The sequence below is a fragment of the Gadus macrocephalus genome, chromosome 7, assembly GCF_031168955.1.
Source record: "Gadus macrocephalus chromosome 7, ASM3116895v1".
NCBI classification, from domain to species: Eukaryota; Metazoa; Chordata; class Actinopteri; order Gadiformes; family Gadidae; genus Gadus; species Gadus macrocephalus.
Window position 1 is genome coordinate 2,934,554 of NC_082388.1, and position 19,446 is coordinate 2,953,999.

The window sequence follows — 19,446 nt, forward strand, 5'->3', positions numbered from 1 at the left end:
ATAGAATGAGAAGTAAACAACCAATCTAAATGGACATTTCATTTTCATTCAATATCGTATTTGCGGCTGCAGGCGCTGCACGGCTCTCCTCAGGAGATCAGCTAACTCTAGAATGCTAAAGTAACAGTGACTTAAATGGAGTCGACTAACTAAATGAGTAGGCTGATTTTGTTATCTTCACATCAGTTAGATTAGCTGCCCCGAAACGAAAATAGTTTCAGAAATGAAGACAAGAAACAAAACAGTGACGTGATCGTAATTGGACTATGACAGCGGTTCCAGAGTGGAAAGATGCTACAGGCTTCAAGGGAGCAGGTTGGCTAAAATGGCTTAATAGATTTAGGTCAGTTGTTGATATTTTTCCATCGTCCTTACCATTGTCTGGATACTTGCGTTTCAAAGCAAGTTCCACCATGAGTTTTCCTCAGTAGATTCGGATGGAGCTAATAAGGCAGACCGCAGTATCTACTGTGTCAAAGCCGGGTGAACAAAGGCAGAACGCAGTAACTTCACTTACTGCGTTTAGCCTTGGTATTAGGTTGGATTTTGTAGTTACTGCAAATTTGACTTGGGGATATCTCTGAAACGGGACACAGTTGGACCAAGAGTTTTTGTCTCAAGACAAAGAAGGTGTTATAAAACCCATTTTCACTCTGAACTAAATTTTGACAAAATACGTAGTTACTGCACTTTGCCTTTGTAGGGCAGTATACCACACATGATGGGCAGAGTCTCACTGTGTGTATTGCATATGTTTTTTTTGCACTGGTTGCATGTATATTGTGTTTTATATTATTATGTATTATGTATATTGTGTATTTGTCTTTTACGTTTCGGAGCTGGCTGATGCTGATCCTCCTCTTCAAACTTAAGGTACGGCCACACCAAACGCGTTACCTGCGTACCACGCGTATAAAATCGGCAATTTTTCCATAGGGAAGCATTGGTTTACGCGCGTATGAGGTGCGTACACGCGTATCATGCGTACCAAGCAACATTTTACTCGCTGTAGGGGCGTATGAGGCGCGTATATATACGCGCGCACATATACGCGCGTACATATACGCGCGTACATATACGCGCGTACATGTACGCGAGGAGTTCAAAAAATGGAACTTTTTACGCTCATACGCGCCGCAATAGCCAATCAGCGTTGAGCTTGACCCGACGTCACTGGCAGAGAGTAGTGAGCTTGGACAGAAGCATACGGCCGACATCTTTCTTTATTCTGTGTGGAAATAGTAACATAGTTACGCCATTAAATGCTTTTATGGAAACATTTTTAGCGAGAAATGTGCATTTTACTTTTCATAATGTTCGCTCGGTGAATGTGAAGGATGTTTGGTTTGATAGTTATGACGAAGAGGGAACGCTCCGTTCACTTGCATGGACAGAGTCTCTGGTTACTAAGCAACCTCAACGTCTTGGCGGACTATATATCTGCTGATCAACACTACGAATGCTGGAAACACACCAGACACACCATGTGAAGTTATTTAACCCGATTATTGTTATTTATATCCGAGATTATTTAATCTAACCCGATCTAAACTCTATCACCCAAACACGGCGGCGTTTGGGTTTCCTACCTCGGACTCCAGAGCAGCCATGTCCATGGCAGCCACGGCTGGCAACTTTCTTTATTCTGAGTGGAAATAGTAACATAGTTACGCCATTAAATGCGTTTATGGATACATTTCTAGCGAGAAATGTGCATTTTACTCTCATAATGTTCGCTCGGTGAATGTGAAGGATGTTTGGTTTGATAGTTATGACGAAGAGTGAACGCTCCGTTCACTTGCATGGACAGAGTCTCTGATTGCTAAGCAACCTCAACGTCTTGGCGGACTATTTCTCTGCTGATCAACACTACGAATGCTGGAAACACACCAGACACACCATGTGAAGTTATTTAACCCGATTATTGTTATTTATATCCGAGATTATTTAATCTAACCCGATCCAAGCTCTATCATCCATCCAAACACGGCGGCGTTTGGGTTTCCTTCCTCGGACTCCTAAATCCAGCGCAGCCACAGGCTGGGGGGGGGGGGAGTTTTGGGCGGTCTCATCTACGCGCGTATGCGTACGCGCGTATCTGACCATTTTTGACACAAAATGGTCAAGCAACATTTTCGCTGCGTTACGCACGTACATGGTACGCGAGGTACGCGCTTGGTGTGTTCGCACCTTTAGTGTCAGACTCTGAATTTTCAGAAATGTTATCCTCACTTTCTGAAACTGTTTCCTCTGCATCACCATCAAAACCCTCTGTCTCTTCAAATATCAACTGTAAGGCAGTCTGAAGAGAGAATCGCTTTGCCATCTTGATCAGTTGTGGTATGGAACCACGCTGAGTGTGTCAGATCCCCAAGCTTGGTTCCCGCAAGACAGAGGGTGAAATGTGTGGGAATATGGGTGTAGATAGTGTTGGGTGCTCCAATGTTGCAACCTTGTGCGGGAACAGTGGGTGCACACTGTGGGTGCTCACACCAAGGGCCCATTCACCTGCTTTACTCTCCACACACGTTATGGCAGTCCATCGATTACGATGATGACGTTGCTCCAAATAGAAAGGAAGGACAATTATTGGGGTGTGTTGCGGCGATGCATAGCCAAGTGGCTGTGCAGGCCTATGCGGGATCCGCAGATTTTGCCACAGGAGAGACAAGGGTATGTGGCACTGGAGGGTGTGGGCACTGCAGCACGCTGATGCCTCAGTGCACGTCGCTGTATCCTCCTCTCTGTGGCTTGCTCCTGAAGGTGAGTAGTTCCCTGGTTGCAGGAGGAGCTCCAGATGTTGCGATCAGCAGCCAGGGACTCGAGTGCAGTAGGTGGAATGTTGCACTGCTTCAGGAGGGTTTTGAGGTGATCCTTGTAACGCTTTTTTGGACCCCCAGCAGATCTCTGGCCATCCAGAAGTTGGCCATAGAGGATTTGCCTGGGCAGGCGGTGGGCAGGCATACGGATCACATGCCCAACCCAGCGTAGGTGTTTCTGCGCAAGGAGCAGGGCGATGCTTTGTGTGTGGGTCCGGTCAAAGACCTCGGCATAGGGCACCCTGTCTTCCCAGGACACACCCAGGATCCTTTGCAGGCAACGGATGTGGAAGGCCTCTAGGGTTCGAAAATGCCTCTGGTAGGGTGTCCAGGTTTCCGAACCATACAGCAGTGTGGAAAGACAGACTGCCCTGTACACAGCTGCTTTGGTGGAGGTGGTGAGGTTCCTGTTCTGGAAAACCCTGGCGCTAAGCCTGCCAAAGGCAGCGGAGGCCAAACCGATGCGGACCTGGATGTCATCATCGATGTTGCAGGAGGGGGACAGAATACTGCCTAGGTAGGTGAAGTGTGGGACGATGGCAAGGGGATGACCATCAAGGGTGAAGGTGGGCACACACGTTTGGGGGGTGAACTCCTGAGCAACTATTTGTGTTTTCTTGATGTTTATTTGGAGACCAATGGCACTGTAGATGGATGCGACCACATTCAGCGCACGCTGTAGAGATTCTGGTGAGTGGGCGAGGAGAGCACAGTCATCTGCATACTGTAGCTCTAAGATGTGTTGGGTGGTGGTTTTGGTGAAGGCTTGGAGGCGCCTAATGTTGAAGAGGTTGCCATCCAGTCTGTACTGTATCTGTACCCCATCAGAAGGGTCCAGGAGTTTGTGGGAGAGGAGGGTGACTGTGGAGAGGAATATGTTGAAGATGGTTGGGGCTAGGACACACCCTTGCTTGACCCCCACATCCACACTGAAGAATGGAGATTGTTGGCCACCAACACTCACACAGGCCTGCATCCCATCATGAAACTGCCGCAAGATGTTTCTGAACTTTGGTGGAACCCCCAGCTTCCCCAGCACTTCCCACAGCAGTTCCCGGTTCACCGTGTCGAAGGCCTTGGACAGATCAATGAAAGCTAGGTACAGGTCTTTGCAGTGTTCTCTGCATTTTTCCTGTATCTGTCTAGCAGCAAAGATCATGTCTGCGGTACTTCGCTGTTGCCTAAAGCCGCACTGGGTCTCCGGTAGGATGTTATTGGTAGCATGAGATGCTAGTCGAAGTAGCATGATCCGTGCGAGCACCTTACCGGCAACTGACAAGAGGGAAATGCCTCTGCTATTACCGCAGTCTGCTTTGTCTCCTTTGCGCTTAAAGATTGTGATGATGTTGGCATCCTTCCAATCTTGCGGGATGACTTCAGATGACCAAATGTTAATGATCAGTTGGTGTAATCTGCAGGTGAGGAGGTATCCGCCATGCTTCAGGATTTCTGCCGGGACTCCATCAAGGCCTGGGCTCTTGTTGTTCTTCAGGCCAGCGATGGCTTTTCGTACCTCAGCAAAGCTGGGGGAGGAGTCCAGATCAGTGACGGTTGGCAGGCATGGGAGGTCGGCAAGTGTGTCCATCCTAGTTGGATATGAGGTGTTCAGCAGGGTGTTGAAATGCGCAGCCCATCTGTCCAGGATCTGTTGTTTGTCCTTGTGCAGGATGGTACCATCTGCTGATCTGACCGGGGTTATGTTCTTCCTCTGTGGGCCATAAATAGCCTTGATGGAGTCATAGAAAGCGTGGGAGTTGTTGGTGTCCGCGTGATGCTGTATCTCGTGGGCTTTCTTTGTCCACCAGTCATTCTTCATGGCTCTGAGGGTACGCTGTGTTTCAGCCCGGATGTTGTTAAAGCGGGCCTTCAGCGAGGTGGATTGGGGGTTGGAAAGGTGAGCTGCAAGGGCCTTGTGTTTCGCCTGAAGTAGGTTGTGGATACCTGGTGCACTGTTGTCGAACCAGTCTTGGTGTCTCCGTCTGGTGTACCCTACAGACTCTACTGCAGCCCGGTGAATAGCGGTGCGTAGGGTGCTCCAGGTGGTGTTCACGTCCGGATCAGCTGGTGTTTCAGGGATCTTGGACAGCTGTAAGGCGATCTGTTCCCTGAGCTGGTTGACTGAGTGCGGGGACTTCAATGCATCACAGTTGAGCTTCCTGCAGGGTGGTGTTTTCCTCAGTGGTGGACGGAGTTCCAGGGTGAATTTGGCTCTGATCAGGCGGTGATCAGTCCAACAGTCTGCTCCACGCATGGCTCTGGTAACTTGCACCTCCTTCCTGTCAGCTTGGCGGACAATGATGTAATCAAGGAGGTGCCAGTGTTTGGAGCGGGGGTGTTGCCAGGAGGTCTTAAATTTGTTCTTCAGTTGGAACAAGGTGTTGGTGATGACCAACTGATACTCAGAGCAGAGAGTGAGGAGGCGAAGACCATTTTCATTGAGTTTACCAACACCGTGCTGCCCAAGCACATCCTTCCATAACACACCGTCAGAGCCCACTCTCGCGTTAAAGTCCCCGAGGAGAATGAGCTTGTCGGTGGAGGGTGTTTTATTTATGGCGGAGTGCAGGGAGGCATAGAAGAGTTCCTTGCACTCGGGGTCAGCATCCAGTGTTGGGGCATATGCACTGATGAGGGTGGCATGACGGTTGTTGGTGAGGGGAATGCGCCAGGTCATCAGTCTTTCACTGATGCCGACTGGGGATTCTGGGATCCTCTGAAGTAGGCTTGACCGCACAGCAAAACCTACACCATGGAGGCGGCGGGAGCCTTCTGGAAGCCCCCTCCAGAAGAAGGTGTAGCCTTCTCCCACCTCTGTTATGGAATCCTCGCCATGGAAGCGGGTTTCGCTAAGAGCTGCGATATCAATGTTGTATCTCTGCAGCTCGTGTGCAACCAGCGCTGTTCTTCTTTGGGGACGAGAGCAGTCAACGGGCAAATCCAAAAGTGTGCGGACGTTCCAAGTTGCAATGGTGAGCTTCATGTGGGTTTTCTTATTCTTATATTTTTGACCGCGTGGAGGGATGACCCGGCAGCTGCGGCAGGCTGCCCGGGTTAAACGGAACAGACCTTTTTTAGGCCACCTTTTCTAGGCCCTTCCCTCTCAGGGTGAGCAGGGAGGAGCTGCTCAGTCGCATGAGGAGCTGCCGGAGAGGAGCGCTGTTCCATCCCACTCCTCGGCGACCATCTTTCTCACGCCGCCTAGCGTGCAGGGTTGGGCTAGATACTCCCAGTCACATCCTGACCTGTACCTGCCGCCCTTCCCCAACGCCGCAGGACTTCTTTTGGGGATGGGGGATGGGGTGGGGTGGGGGTGGGGTATTTGGAGCAGGCCTGCGCAGAAGAATAGATTATAGTGAAGGCAGTGGTGCGCAGTCTCTGACCTCACTGTCTTGGCTCCCCCCGACATACTCCAGTGGCATGCAAAGCACGACGACCTTCAGTGGAAGGGAGTTGCAGAAGACTGCCAGAACACCGGTCTGTTGGTGACTGCCTAATGTGGGTTATCTCCACAGGTTCTTGATCGGAGTGGCCTTCTCCTAGATGGGTTGCCTGCCATGGCTATGAGCCCCATCTGCCCATGCTATTTACCCATAGGCTGGGGCAGTGGTTGAGAGGCGCCAGGGCGTGTCCACATACCGGTGGGCCTGCACGCCTTCTCTCTGGGGCCCACTGCTGCTCCGAGATCTCCTACAGTTTAGCCTGGGACCGCGAGGTACCCAGTTACCGTGTGAGGCCACGAGGAGGCACTGTAGGAGTCTTGGTGGTGGAGAGGCTATGTACCGGCAGGAGGAGACTTACGCGCTCTGCTCCTCTTTTCACCCCAAACAGAGGCTAGCCGGTGGCCGTAGCTGAAAGCAGAAAGAAGCAAGCAGAAGCAGCATGCAGCATGCACTAACTACAAGCACTACTGCCACAGTACTACTGCACTGACGCTTCACACACACCCTGTGTAACAACACACACAGGGTGTGTGTTGTTACACACACACACAACTTTTTACGCTCATACGCGCCGCAATAGCCAATCAGCGTTGAGCTTGACCCGACGTCACTGGCAGAGAGTAGTGAGCTTGGACAGAAGCATACGGCCGACATCTTTCTTTATTCTGTGTGGAAATAGTAACATAGTTACGCCATTAAATGCTTTTATGGAAACATTTTTAGCGAGAAATGTGCATTTTACTTTTCATAATGTTCGCTCGGTGAATGTGAAGGATGTTTGGTTTGATAGTTATGACGAAGAGGGAACGCTCCGTTCACTTGCATGGACAGAGTCTCTGGTTACTAAGCAACCTCAACGTCTTGGCGGACTATATATCTGCTGATCAACACTACGAATGCTGGAAACACACCAGACACACCATGTGAAGTTATTTAACCCGATTATTGTTATTTATATCCGAGATTATTTAATCTAACCCGATCTAAACTCTATCACCCAAACACGGCGGCGTTTGGGTTTCCTACCTCGGACTCCAGAGCAGCCATGTCCATGGCAGCCACGGCTGGCAACTTTCTTTATTCTGAGTGGAAATAGTAACATAGTTACGCCATTAAATGCGTTTATGGATACATTTCTAGCGAGAAATGTGCATTTTACTCTCATAATGTTCGCTCGGTGAATGTGAAGGATGTTTGGTTTGATAGTTATGACGAAGAGTGAACGCTCCGTTCACTTGCATGGACAGAGTCTCTGATTGCTAAGCAACCTCAACGTCTTGGCGGACTATTTCTCTGCTGATCAACACTACGAATGCTGGAAACACACCAGACACACCATGTGAAGTTATTTAACCCGATTATTGTTATTTATATCCGAGATTATTAAATCTAACCCGATCCAAGCTCTATCATCCATCCAAACACGGCGGCGTTTGGGTTTCCTTCCTCGGACTCCTAAATCCAGCGCAGCCACAGGCTGGGGGGGGGGGGAGTTTTGGGCGGTCTCATCTACGCGCGTATGCGTACGCGCGTATCTGACCATTTTTGACACAAAATGGTCAAGCAACATTTTCGCTGCGTTACGCACGTACATGGTACGCGAGGTACGCGCTTGGTGTGTTCGCACCTTTAGTGTCAGACTCTGAATTTTCAGAAATGTTATCCTCACTTTCTGAAACTGTTTCCTCTGCATCACCATCAAAACCCTCTGTCTCTTCAAATATCAACTGTAAGGCAGTCTGAAGAGAGAATCGCTTTGCCATCTTGATCAGTTGTGGTATGGAACCACGCTGAGTGTGTCAGATCCCCAAGCTTGGTTCCCGCAAGACAGAGGGTGAAATGTGTGGGAATATGGGTGTAGATAGTGTTGGGTGCTCCAATGTTGCAACCTTGTGCGGGAACAGTGGGTGCACACTGTGGGTGCTCACACCAAGGGCCCATTCACCTGCTTTACTCTCCACACACACACACACACACACACACACACACACACACACACACACACACACACACACACACACACACACACACACACACACACTCACACACACACACACACACACACACACACACACACACACACACACACACACACACACACACACACATACACACACACACACACACACAGAGGAGAAAGGGAAAATGAGGGTGCACAAAACCTATGATTTCCACACTTAAACTTGCTCCGGGACCCGAACACCCTGCGTGTAATATAAATGTGATGGGGGGGTATACAGGTGGGGGTCCTTGAAAATGTTTTCTGATTTATTTTCCTCACAGAAAATGAGCCAAAGCCAATGAATCTTAGTTAAAAAAAATAATAATTTTTTATCACTTTCATGAAGCTAAAAACTGAAAACGGGTCCCACAGACCCGAACACCTTATGAGGGTTAATTGAAGAGATTCGATTTTTAGAGATATGATTATCTTAAGAGTTATGTTATTGTTAATGTTCAAAACTTGTATTGTGTGGCATCCCGCCCCTGAACCCTCGGCGGGTCCGAGGGACCGTGGAGGACGGGGTATACCGCCGCCACCCACCAGCCGGCGACAGGGAGCTCAATGACTTGTGATTAACATAAAAAAAATATATATAATCCAATTAATCATCAGCTATGTCTGTTCAGGTTTGTTTTTAAGAACACATTAATAATAATAGTTGAAATATAATTGAACATACATGAATCGGTTTAATTACAAGGTTGATGACTTGTCAAACAATACACACAATACCAATTGTGGTAACCGGCTCCGTGAATGAGCCGGGTTCCAAGGATCAAACACGAGGCAGCAATGGGTTAAGCCGTATTCTGCGTTTATTCAGAAGTCTCTCAGGATGCGGTGGCGCTCTAGGGTCTCCGTGAGCCTCTAGGTCTCGCGTTCGTTGCGTAATCCTGCCATGTGCCTGCTCCCGCTCCGTAGCCCCTCTTATGCCGGTTCCGGGTCTTCCTCCTCCCAGCCGCCAGGTGTCCCCCATCCCGCTGATTGGGGGGAAGGTCCAGGTGCTCCCTGTGGCGGCTGGTGGGTGGCGGCGGTATACCCCGTCCTCCACGGTCCCTCGGACCCGTCCGGGCCGAGGTTTCAGGGGCGGGATGCCATATATTGAGATGGCAGTGTGCGAAATACCCGTCAACATTCGGGGATGTCCTCATCCCCAGATTGTTCTCGATATGCAGTAGCCAGCTAGGCCATAACATTACAATATTTCATGGATGCAAGCAAGCCAAGACAATCAATCTATATCTATAGCCTACATGACAACACACACACAGACACACACACACACACACACACACACACCAAACTGTTGGAAGGGGAAATACTTGAGGAACCGAGGGAGAGGCAAGAGAGAGAGAGAGAGAGAGAGGGGGGGGGGGGCTATACAAATTGAGAGACACAAAGACGCAGAAAGAGACAGTGAGACAGCGAGAGAGTGAGACAGCGAGAGAGTGAGACAGTGAGAGAGTGAGACAGCGAGAGAGTGAGACAGCGAGTGAGTAGGAGGAAGCAGAAGAGATCTCAAATTAGTTTTCTCTCTGTGAGGAACAAGCTGTGAGGGTCTGGTCTGAGGATAGGGTCTGGTCTGGGGGGTCTGGTCTGAGGAGAGGGTCTGGTCTGGGGGGTCTGGACTGAGGAGAGGGTCTGGTCTGGGGGGTCTGGACTGAGGAGAGGGTCTGGTCTGGGGGGTCTGGGCTGGGGGGTCTGTCTCAGGAACCACCATAAGGTCCAGCTCATGGCTGGACCCTGCTCCTTCTCAGCTCTTCCACCAGCGGTAGGTTGACCCTCCACACTGGTTCTGCTCTCCGCTGGTTCTGCTCTCCGCTGGTTCTGCTCTCCGCTGGTTCTGCTCTCCGCTGGTTCTGCTCTCCGCTGGTTCTGCTCTCCGCTGGTTCTGCTCTCCGCTGGTTCTGCTCTCCGCTGGTTCTGCTCTTAGCTGGTTCTGCTCTTAGCTGGTTCTGCTCTCCGCTGGTTCCGCTCTCCACTGGTTCCGCTCTCCGCTGGTTCCGCTCTCAGCTGGTTCCGCTCTCAGCTGGTTCCGCTCTCCGCTGGTTCCGCTCTCCGCTGGTTCCGCTGTCAGCTGGTTCTGCTCTCAGCTGGTTCTGCTCTCAGCTGGTTCTGCTCGGTTTCATTCTTTGAGTGGAATCACGTTCAGCATCATTCTATCAGCTGAATTCTGTCCAGTTGATTTCCGTCCCGTTTAATCCATTCATATTAATTCTGTTCAGTTTAATTCACTTAGTTTAATTATTTTGGTTGAATTAGATTCTGTTTAATTCTTTCTGTTTAATTTTGTGTTGTTTAATCCAGGTTTGTTAAATTAATTTCAGTCAATCGTTTCAGTTTACTTGTTTCAGTTCAGTGTTTCAGTTTCATTACTCCTCTGTCCTGCATTGCCTTTGCGGTTGCTTTGTGATGATCATCTTAAGGCCCACTATGCAACTTTTTTAGCCAAAATTACATTAAGTATGCAGGTTGAGAGTTATGCTGATGGTTCTGCATCCATTTCTGGGTCGATTGGTGGGTGTGTCATTTACCCATGTCGCCTCTCCAGTGAAAAAGCGCATATGCAACTTGCTCTGTTCGGACCGACACAATCCGGATGTGACGCAGCGGAAGTATCCTCGAAAATGTAGTCAGATTGTAGTTTCGAAAATGCTTTACGGCACAGACACACACCCAAACATGGCACCGGCTAGATATAAACAGCCAGTTGCGAGGCAATTGTTGTATTCATCATGGATCAATCGACTGATAAGGGACCCAAGAGGCGACCGTCGGTGGAACAAAAGAAGAATGGACCAGAAAAGAGATCAGACACGAGTGAAAGGGGAACTATGCAACTTTTTTGGCTTGATTTACCTTAATATAACAGGCTAAGAGTCTTTGCGATGGTTCTATTATACATTTTTGTTCGATTGTTCGTTGTTTCGACTCACCCTTGCGCATCTTGGCGGAGAAAAGGAATATGTTTCTGCCGGCGACCCGCCGCCCACTCTCGCGGGAGTCTCGGGTCTCGCGAAGTAACGAATTGCTTTACGGCACAGACCCCCAAACAAGGAACCGGCTCGATATAAACACAAGTCACTAAGGGATTGTTATATTCATATTAGATCAGCCGACTAAAAAGAGACAGAGAAACCCAATGTCGGAGGAACAGAAGAAGAGAAAAGGGAGACTGACCGGCAGAGAGGTCAGACACGAGTAAACGTTGGGCAAGCTTTTCAGGAATAGCGTGAACTGAAAGAAAAAGAAGACTGCAAATCAGACGCCGACTCGGAGTGTTGCTTTTGAAATTGAAAGTACCCTTGGGTGGCCTTTGTCTTTGTGGTATTCTTGATGTTGATAGTCTCTGTACAAATGTGTTTGCTCAACCATTTTGTTGTGAGCCCTGTAAAAATTGTTTTCTCGACCGTTTTGTTGTGAGCCCTGTATGTTTCTAGCTTGCTTGGTTGCAACCATATAAACACCTTTGTTTCCATGGGTGTTTTGCTATTCGTCTGTCTCGTCCCCCAGATACAGACTGAATCCCCGAATCCAGGTTCTTGTTTATTTAGATTATTATGTTGGCCAAACCTCTTACGCTGATTGTTCTGTTCAACCTAAGATAAAACAATTATAATCTAGGATATAAATTCTCCCCGTCAACTATAAAAAAGGATGGATTTATGTTTATTGCAATACAAATACACCCTTTTAAAAATGTATAACCTTGCCTACACTTTATGAACATCTACTTCGAACATGGCTCCTCCACGCATTCGCTGGCTTCTTTGAAAACAAATGCACATGGCTCGCGTAGAAGTGCATGGGGAAGGGTCGTCAACGAGTTGTTACGACAGTGTTGTGAAATATCTACTACGAAGCTGTAGGGGGCGCTGTGTAGAGAAATGTGCGTGCTAAAACCAAGAAAACAGCGAAGAAATGCCCGAAGTTGCATAGTGGGCCTTTAATGTATGAATCTGTGAAATGGTGCAGCCATGAAATTAATTAATTAAGTTAATTAAAGAAATTTGATTTTTGGAGATATGATTATCTTAAGAGTTATGTTATTGTTATTGTTGTTAATGTATTGGTATTGTGTGTATTGTTTGACAAGTCATCAACCTTGTAATTAAACCGAATTCACACAATTGATCCATGTATGTTCAATTATATTTAAACTATTATTATTAATGTGTTCTTAAAAAACAACCCTGAACAAAACATAGCTGATGAAAATAATTGTATTATATTATTTTTTATGTTAATCACAAGTTATTTACATTGTAAGCAAAGAAGCATGAATACAATTACATATGTGAAAACTATATAACGCAATAAACAAATATTATAATATAAAATACACTGAAGATACCACTGCATTGAAGGCTTAACGATCTTCTGGGTCATTAATTATGTCACCACGTAGGTTACTCAGGGCTGCACAAACTCTCAGGATCTTATCAAATTTAGGGGCCAGATTAATCGGGACTGTTTGAGAAATAATTCTGTAGTTTTTTAGTCTACGTATGACACGTTCAACATGGACACGTACGTTTGCGATGCGTCTTGTGGTGGTGATCTTTGTTGCCTTTCCTGGTGAACGCTGGCAGGGTGAGCTTCACATTCCTTTCATACAGGAGGTCTTGGATGACAAACCCCCTGTCTGCCATAACTTCATCACCTGGGCGAAGGCAATCCAGAAAACCTGAATCTGATATTATGAATTTATCACTGCATCTTCCTCCGTATGCGGGCGAAATGAACATGATGAGCCCACATGGTGCAACTGCCACCAAGTATTTGATGGTGTTCTGGCCGTAATAGTGACCCCTTGAGTCTAGGTTGTGTGGCTTCTGAAGGGGGGTCTCGGAGCAGTCAATGATGCATGTCACTTTGGGGTAATGTTCCTGAAAGCATTGGGGCAACGTTGCCTGAATTGTCTCCCTGGGCAGCCATGGTACATAACATCTCATGTTTTCTTCCATGAAGTCAAACCAACAGGAGGTAAATTTACAATGAGATTGTGATGTGCCAAACCTTTCCGCTAGGTCACCCTGGAGTAAATTAATCCGGAGCTTCATCAGAGTCATCAAGAGCTGATCTCTGGGGGATAGCTGTGAGGAGCAGTGTTGTTTTCGTCAGGCAAGACGAAAACGAAAATGACGTCGTCAGACCCCTTTTTTCCATGACGAAAATGAGACTAAGACTAAGACTCAAATGTGACGAAAAATGTAGAAATTTTCGTCAGACGAGAACTAGACGAGACTAAATTGTTAGTGAGTGGACGAACAAAGTTTCAAAACATGCTTTTTTCCCGCCAACTATAATATGCGTGCAATGTCAATCAAGAGCTCAGACATCAGAAATGGAGCCAGCTGCTTGTCCTAACAGTCACGCCCCCATCACACACTAAAAGCCTCGCTCGCGCGCAGCTGCGCCTGCACGCACACGGCACACAGAGTTTTCGTCGGACTAAAACTAGACTAAAACCTTTTGAGTTTTCGTCAGACTAAAACTAGACTAAAACTTTCAAAGATAGAAATGACTAAAATGGGACTAAAACTAAGAAGCATTTCGTCAAAAAGACTAAGACTAAGACTAAATCTAAAATGCCTGCCAAAAACAACACTGGTGAGGAGTTAACGTTAATATTCCTTTGTCAGGTTTTCAGCTAATGTATTAAAAGCTTCTAAGTTCAATCCTGTATATAGCAGGCAGAGGTGGTCATTTCTGAGCAACTGAAGATTCCCCTCAGCTGGAGCACACTGTGTTGCCTGATCATTTTGAAGGGGTAGGTGAAGTGCTAGAGGGCCCGCATCGCTGTGGTCTGACAGACTGGGATCACCCCACTGTGTTGATGCATCCAAGGTACCTGAAGGACTGGGTGTTACAAGCAGACCATTTTATATCTTCTATTGCATCGCTGGTTGATACGGTGGCGCTGAGCATTCACCAAATAAAAAAAAGTTTCACAGCTAATGTAGCCGTTAGCACACTCAGGATCTCGTAATTACGAGATAATATCTCGTAATTACGAGATAAGGATCTCGTAATTACGAGAAAAGATCTCGTAATTACGAGATAAGGATCTCGTAATTATGAGATAAGGATCTCGTAATTACGAGATAAGGATCTCGTAATTATGAGATAAGGATCTGGTAATTACGAGATAAGATATCACATTTACGACATAAGGATCTCGTTTACGAGAAAAGGATCACGCCTCTCATTCATCAATAACGTTGCTGGCTAGCTGCAGGCCGGCAAAGATGACGCTATCCGACGCTATCGTATTTAATCTCCTGCTCGGGTTGAGGCATTGGGAAATATTGATGTTCCTTAAAAGTGAGGAGGGAATTAATCTAAGCATGTCAACATTGCGCAGACATCTGAACTCATTGGCCGGCAAAGATGACGATATCCGACACTATCGTATTTTATTTCCTGCTCGGGTTGAGGCATTGGGAAATATGGATGTTCCTTAAAAGTGAGGAGGGCATTAATATAAGTATGTCAACATTGCGCAGACATCTGAAGTCATTGGGACTGTTCAGGAGAAAAGCCCAGTCGGACCTGCTACAAGTGGCTCTCTTCCTGCAGGAGCAGTTGAACCAGTACGGGATGCTTCACGGATACAAATTGATGCATCTGAAATGCATCCAAGCAGGCTTGGTAGTGACTCAAAGAACTATACGGCACCTGCTCTTACTCCTAGACCCTCGAGGAGTACAACTGAGGAAACGTAATTGTCTAAGACGTCTTCTTTATATAAACCCAGGTCCAAACTTTTTGTGGCCCGTCGATTCATACGACAAACTTAAACCCTATGGCATATGTATTAATGGTGCTGTCGATGGATTTTCCCGTATGGTCATATGGCTACATGCTTACACCAGAAGTAGCAATGCCCGTGTTATTTCTGGCTACTTCCTTGATGAAGTGGAACCAGTTTTCTGAGAGATGCTACATTACCGGGGGTTATCCCTATGTTCCCCGGGTTCTATGTTCCCCGTTCGGAGAACATAGGACCCTTTTAAAAAAAAGAAAAAAGGTCCTATGCTCCCCTGTAGCCATACATACCGGGGAGCATAGGACCCTTTTTGGGATAAGCGCGGAACATAGTTGTTCCCCGCAATCTATCAATCTTTAAAGATATTTAAACTTTGACGCGACATTCGCGTGATGACAGCCAATCGGCGTTCAACAGCCTGGCCACTGAGTGACATGTGTAACGTAACAGCCAATCAGCGTTCAACCGGCCAACTCAGTGCAGTGCAGTCCGGGGTGAACTGCAGCATGGCGGAGAAAGGGATTGTTGCCGTTTGCGACTCCCGGAGCTCTTTATATGATATTATAATATCATATTATACTGGTGGCTTAAATCCAGCGATCTGATTGGTTCATAACTGTTATATAATGAGCGTATACATAACTGCTATGACGCCCGATCACGGGTGTAAATGTTGTTACTCCGGGAGTGAGCAAGGCGATGGAGAGACTAACGAAAGCTTAGGCACACGGCGAGTGAACTGCTCCATAGGATAAATTGCCGGCGAACCGCTCTAGCCGAGCCTTCTCTCGGAGGGACGCTAAAGTGTGTTGCATAGCGACCGTCGTGCATTTTGAAGGCAGCCAGGAGGGACTACTTTTTTGTATTCTTTAATAAAACAGCTACTTTGACTTTGTTGTTGTTGTTGTTTTTTTAATGTAGTGTGTCTATGACTTTCGTTTTGCCATAATAGCAACCGTTGTATAAAAGCAATAGATCACTTCAGTCAGTGGTATGTGGTCATTATACCACTCTTTTTTTTTTAATAATTTAACAACTGACAGGGTTTGCCTTTAGTATGAACATAGTATTTTACATTTGAATGCATTAATTATTTGACATACTGTCACAGCCAATATTAAAACAAAATATAATGTGGGCAGTGGGACAGAAATTCTATTTCCCCACAAAAAAAATATTTTATTGATTTGTATAAAAACAATTTAGCTCATTAATTGTAAAAGAGCTTGAGGTAAGACGTTTTCTGAACAATAATGCATGGTATAAAGTTAAACACATAATGCACTGCTGTATTCAACTTTTAAGAGCTGCAATGTGAGGGGCCAGCCACATGCCCTTTAAACCACCACGACAACAACATTTCCACTTCTGGGTTCCACTGAACAATTAACGTGTCAATATTCGAGGGGCTTTGGCACATCAAATGATGGAACAAGCATCCCGTACTGGTTCAACTGCTCCTGCAGGAAGAGAGCCACTTGTAGCAGCTCCGACTGGGCTTTTCTCCTGAACAGTCCCAATGACTTCAGATGTCTGCGCAATGTTGACATACTTATATTAATGCCCTCCTCACTTTTAAGGAACATCCATATTTCCCAATGCCTCAACCCGAGCAGGAAATAAAATACGATAGCGTCGGATAGCGTCATCTTTGCCGGCCAATGACTTCAGATGTCTGCGCAATGTTGACATACTTATATTAATGCCCTCCTCACTTTTAAGGAACATCAATATTTCCCAATGCCTCAACCCGAGCAGGAGATTAAATACGATAGCGTCGGATAGCGTCATCTGTGCCGGCCTGCAGCTAGCCAGCAACGTTATTGATGAATGAGAGGCGTGATCCTTTTCTCGTAAACAAGATCCTTCTGTCGTAAATATGATATCTTATCTCGTAATTACGAGATCCTTATCTCATAATTACGAGATCCTTATCTCGTAATTACGAGATATTATCTCGTAATTACGAGATCCTGAGTGTGCTAACGGCTACATTAGCTGTGAAACTTTTTTTTATTTGGTGAATGCTCAGCGCCACCGTAGGTTGATGTTCCTGTGAAGGAAAAAAAATAGTGAGTTTCATGATTTTCACATTTGAAAATAATAGCTGGGCCACCTAATGTTGGGGTGGCAGACAACGTATTACTGTGCTCGAACCAGAAAATATGCAGTAGGCCTAGTATAAAATGATAAAATACAATAATAGTTCTTACCTGATGCTCTGACAAGCACCCGACGCCTCTCCTTAGCTTGAGTTTCATATCCCAGCCATTTCTCAGGAATCGGGTGTTCCGATGTTGGCTTCCCATCCACAAAGTGATAAGAGCAGACGAAGGGTTTTTTAGGGGGCTGTTTTAAATGAAGGGCTTTTAGCCAGGAGCGCAGGTCCTCTTCAGTGGACGGTGGTGGAAATAAATTAAACGGTGCCCCACAACACTCCAATCTCCTTTTCTTACGTTGAAAGCACTCTGATTCAAGAAAAACACGCCTCTTTCTCCAGTTATTGTGGCATCCACGGACTGAACATATTAAACTAGACATGTTATGTTTTTGTAAGTATCAAAAGGCATCAACGGCTACAAGTAACAGTACACGACTTCAGTCTCAATACAGCGGAGGATCCAAATTAAAACTGTACCGGAAGTTCGAACACAAAGTCAACAACAATGGCATCCTCCATGTGACGTTCGAAAATAAGGTGGATACACAAACATATTTTGATCAAATATGTCTTTCAGAATACTAGTACGGATGTGTACTGGGCCTTGATCAATATGAACATACCCCCCCCCCCCCCCCATCTATCCTCCATCATGATCCTCACATCTAGTCAGTCTGTGGTCATGTGATGCTACAGACCTCTCTGTGGTCATGTGATGCTACAGACCTCTCTGTGGTCATGTGATGCTACAGACCTCTCTGTGGTCATGTGATGCATAGTTCTGATTGGAGGACTCAGTTGGAGGAATATGTAAGTTAATGTTGTAGTTAAGGTAATGGATTGAAAATGTGTTTTGTGGAAGAATAGGTTAATATAGGCCCACAAGAAAGTCAGTTCCTACATTGGAATCGCACATGGATTACCGAAGAAGAAATGGTGGTTATAAGATAATGTGTTTACAGGTTGCAAAGACAAAGACTGTGAAAAGACTCATATAATGCAACGAAATGAGGAAATGTGATGAGATTTGAGTGAATAGTATAAGTGAATGTGTGAGATCCTATGTGATTATACATAAGGTCAAAGGTCACGCCTATTCCGGTCAAGACAAGCTATCCATGAACACAGCAGAGTGAATAGATGGTTGTCTTGGAGCACAATGACTTCAACTGTTTAACACATAACATTAGCGTGAGATATCTGTAATGTGAGATCTGTCATCGGATATTTCTTGAATAATGGACTCTAACCTGTAAGTAATCAAACTGTTAAAACAGAATGGACTGAAACCGGAAATGTTGGGACGACATTTAGTTAAGCAGGGGAGAGTGTGGTATACCCCCATTTTTGTATTTTGTTTAGTCCCTTTTCATGATTCTGTGATTTATACTTTCTTAATGTACGATGGAGTTACATGATTTGGCCAATAGATGGCACTATTAGACATCTGAATAATGCAGTTGCATGACGATTATGAACTAAGGAAGTTGTTGTAACTGCGAGTGAAGGAAGGAAGCAGTCGCATTTGCGAAGTGAATGAACTAAAAACAGTCTCTTATATCGCTTTAACAATGTGTGTGTGTGTGTGTGTGTGTGTGTGTGTGTGTGTGTGTGTGTGTGTGTGTGTGTGTGTGTGTGTGTGTGTGTGTGTGTGTGTGTGTGTGTGTGTGTGTGTGTTTACCTTGGCCCTTTCTAAATACCTGCCTGTAAAGTTTGTTCCAAGATGAACCCAATCCAATCCAGCCAAACAAGATGCCTCATTGAAGTGATATTGTTCCGCCTCGAGCAGGACACCTGACACCTGTACAGTGATGTCATGGAACAGCAGCCAATATGAGGTTAGTCTGAGAGGAGGGTCAACTGGTCCAACTGGTTTGTTCACAGGATAATTTCCATGTTACCGAGTCGGACGGTTTGGTAATGCTCACTTCATTACAGCAGTGAGAAGACCCAGGTAATTTACTCCACTCTGATCCGGGATTCATCATACATTTCTGTAACTTATTGATCATATCAATAGGAAAGGTACTATTTTACTATCATCAGGTATGGGTTGAAATCGTTAGTGAATATGTTGAGTACTCTCCCCTCTCACTGTCCACTGCTGTTACTCAGCAACAAACAGCAACAAAATGATTGGCTACTACCTCTATTTTACCATTGTTATACATTATAAATGATTTAACTTTATTTAACAATGGTTTTCTAGGAATGGCCTCTGCGACATCGTGGTCTGAGGAGGACTTCTC

At 46.1% G+C, this 19,446-nt stretch overlaps 1 protein-coding gene across 1 annotated transcript; it reads right to left on the bottom strand.

The window, feature by feature from the left end:
* Positions 1-12,633: 12,633 nt before the first annotated feature.
* On the bottom strand, positions 12,634-17,716 carry LOC132461145 (uncharacterized). The gene is given in 4 exon segments (XM_060056191.1): positions 12,634-12,826; positions 12,828-13,374; positions 13,897-14,020; positions 17,675-17,716. Coding segments are annotated over 4 exon segments (906 nt in total).
* Between the last annotated feature and the right edge of the window lie 1,730 nt (positions 17,717-19,446).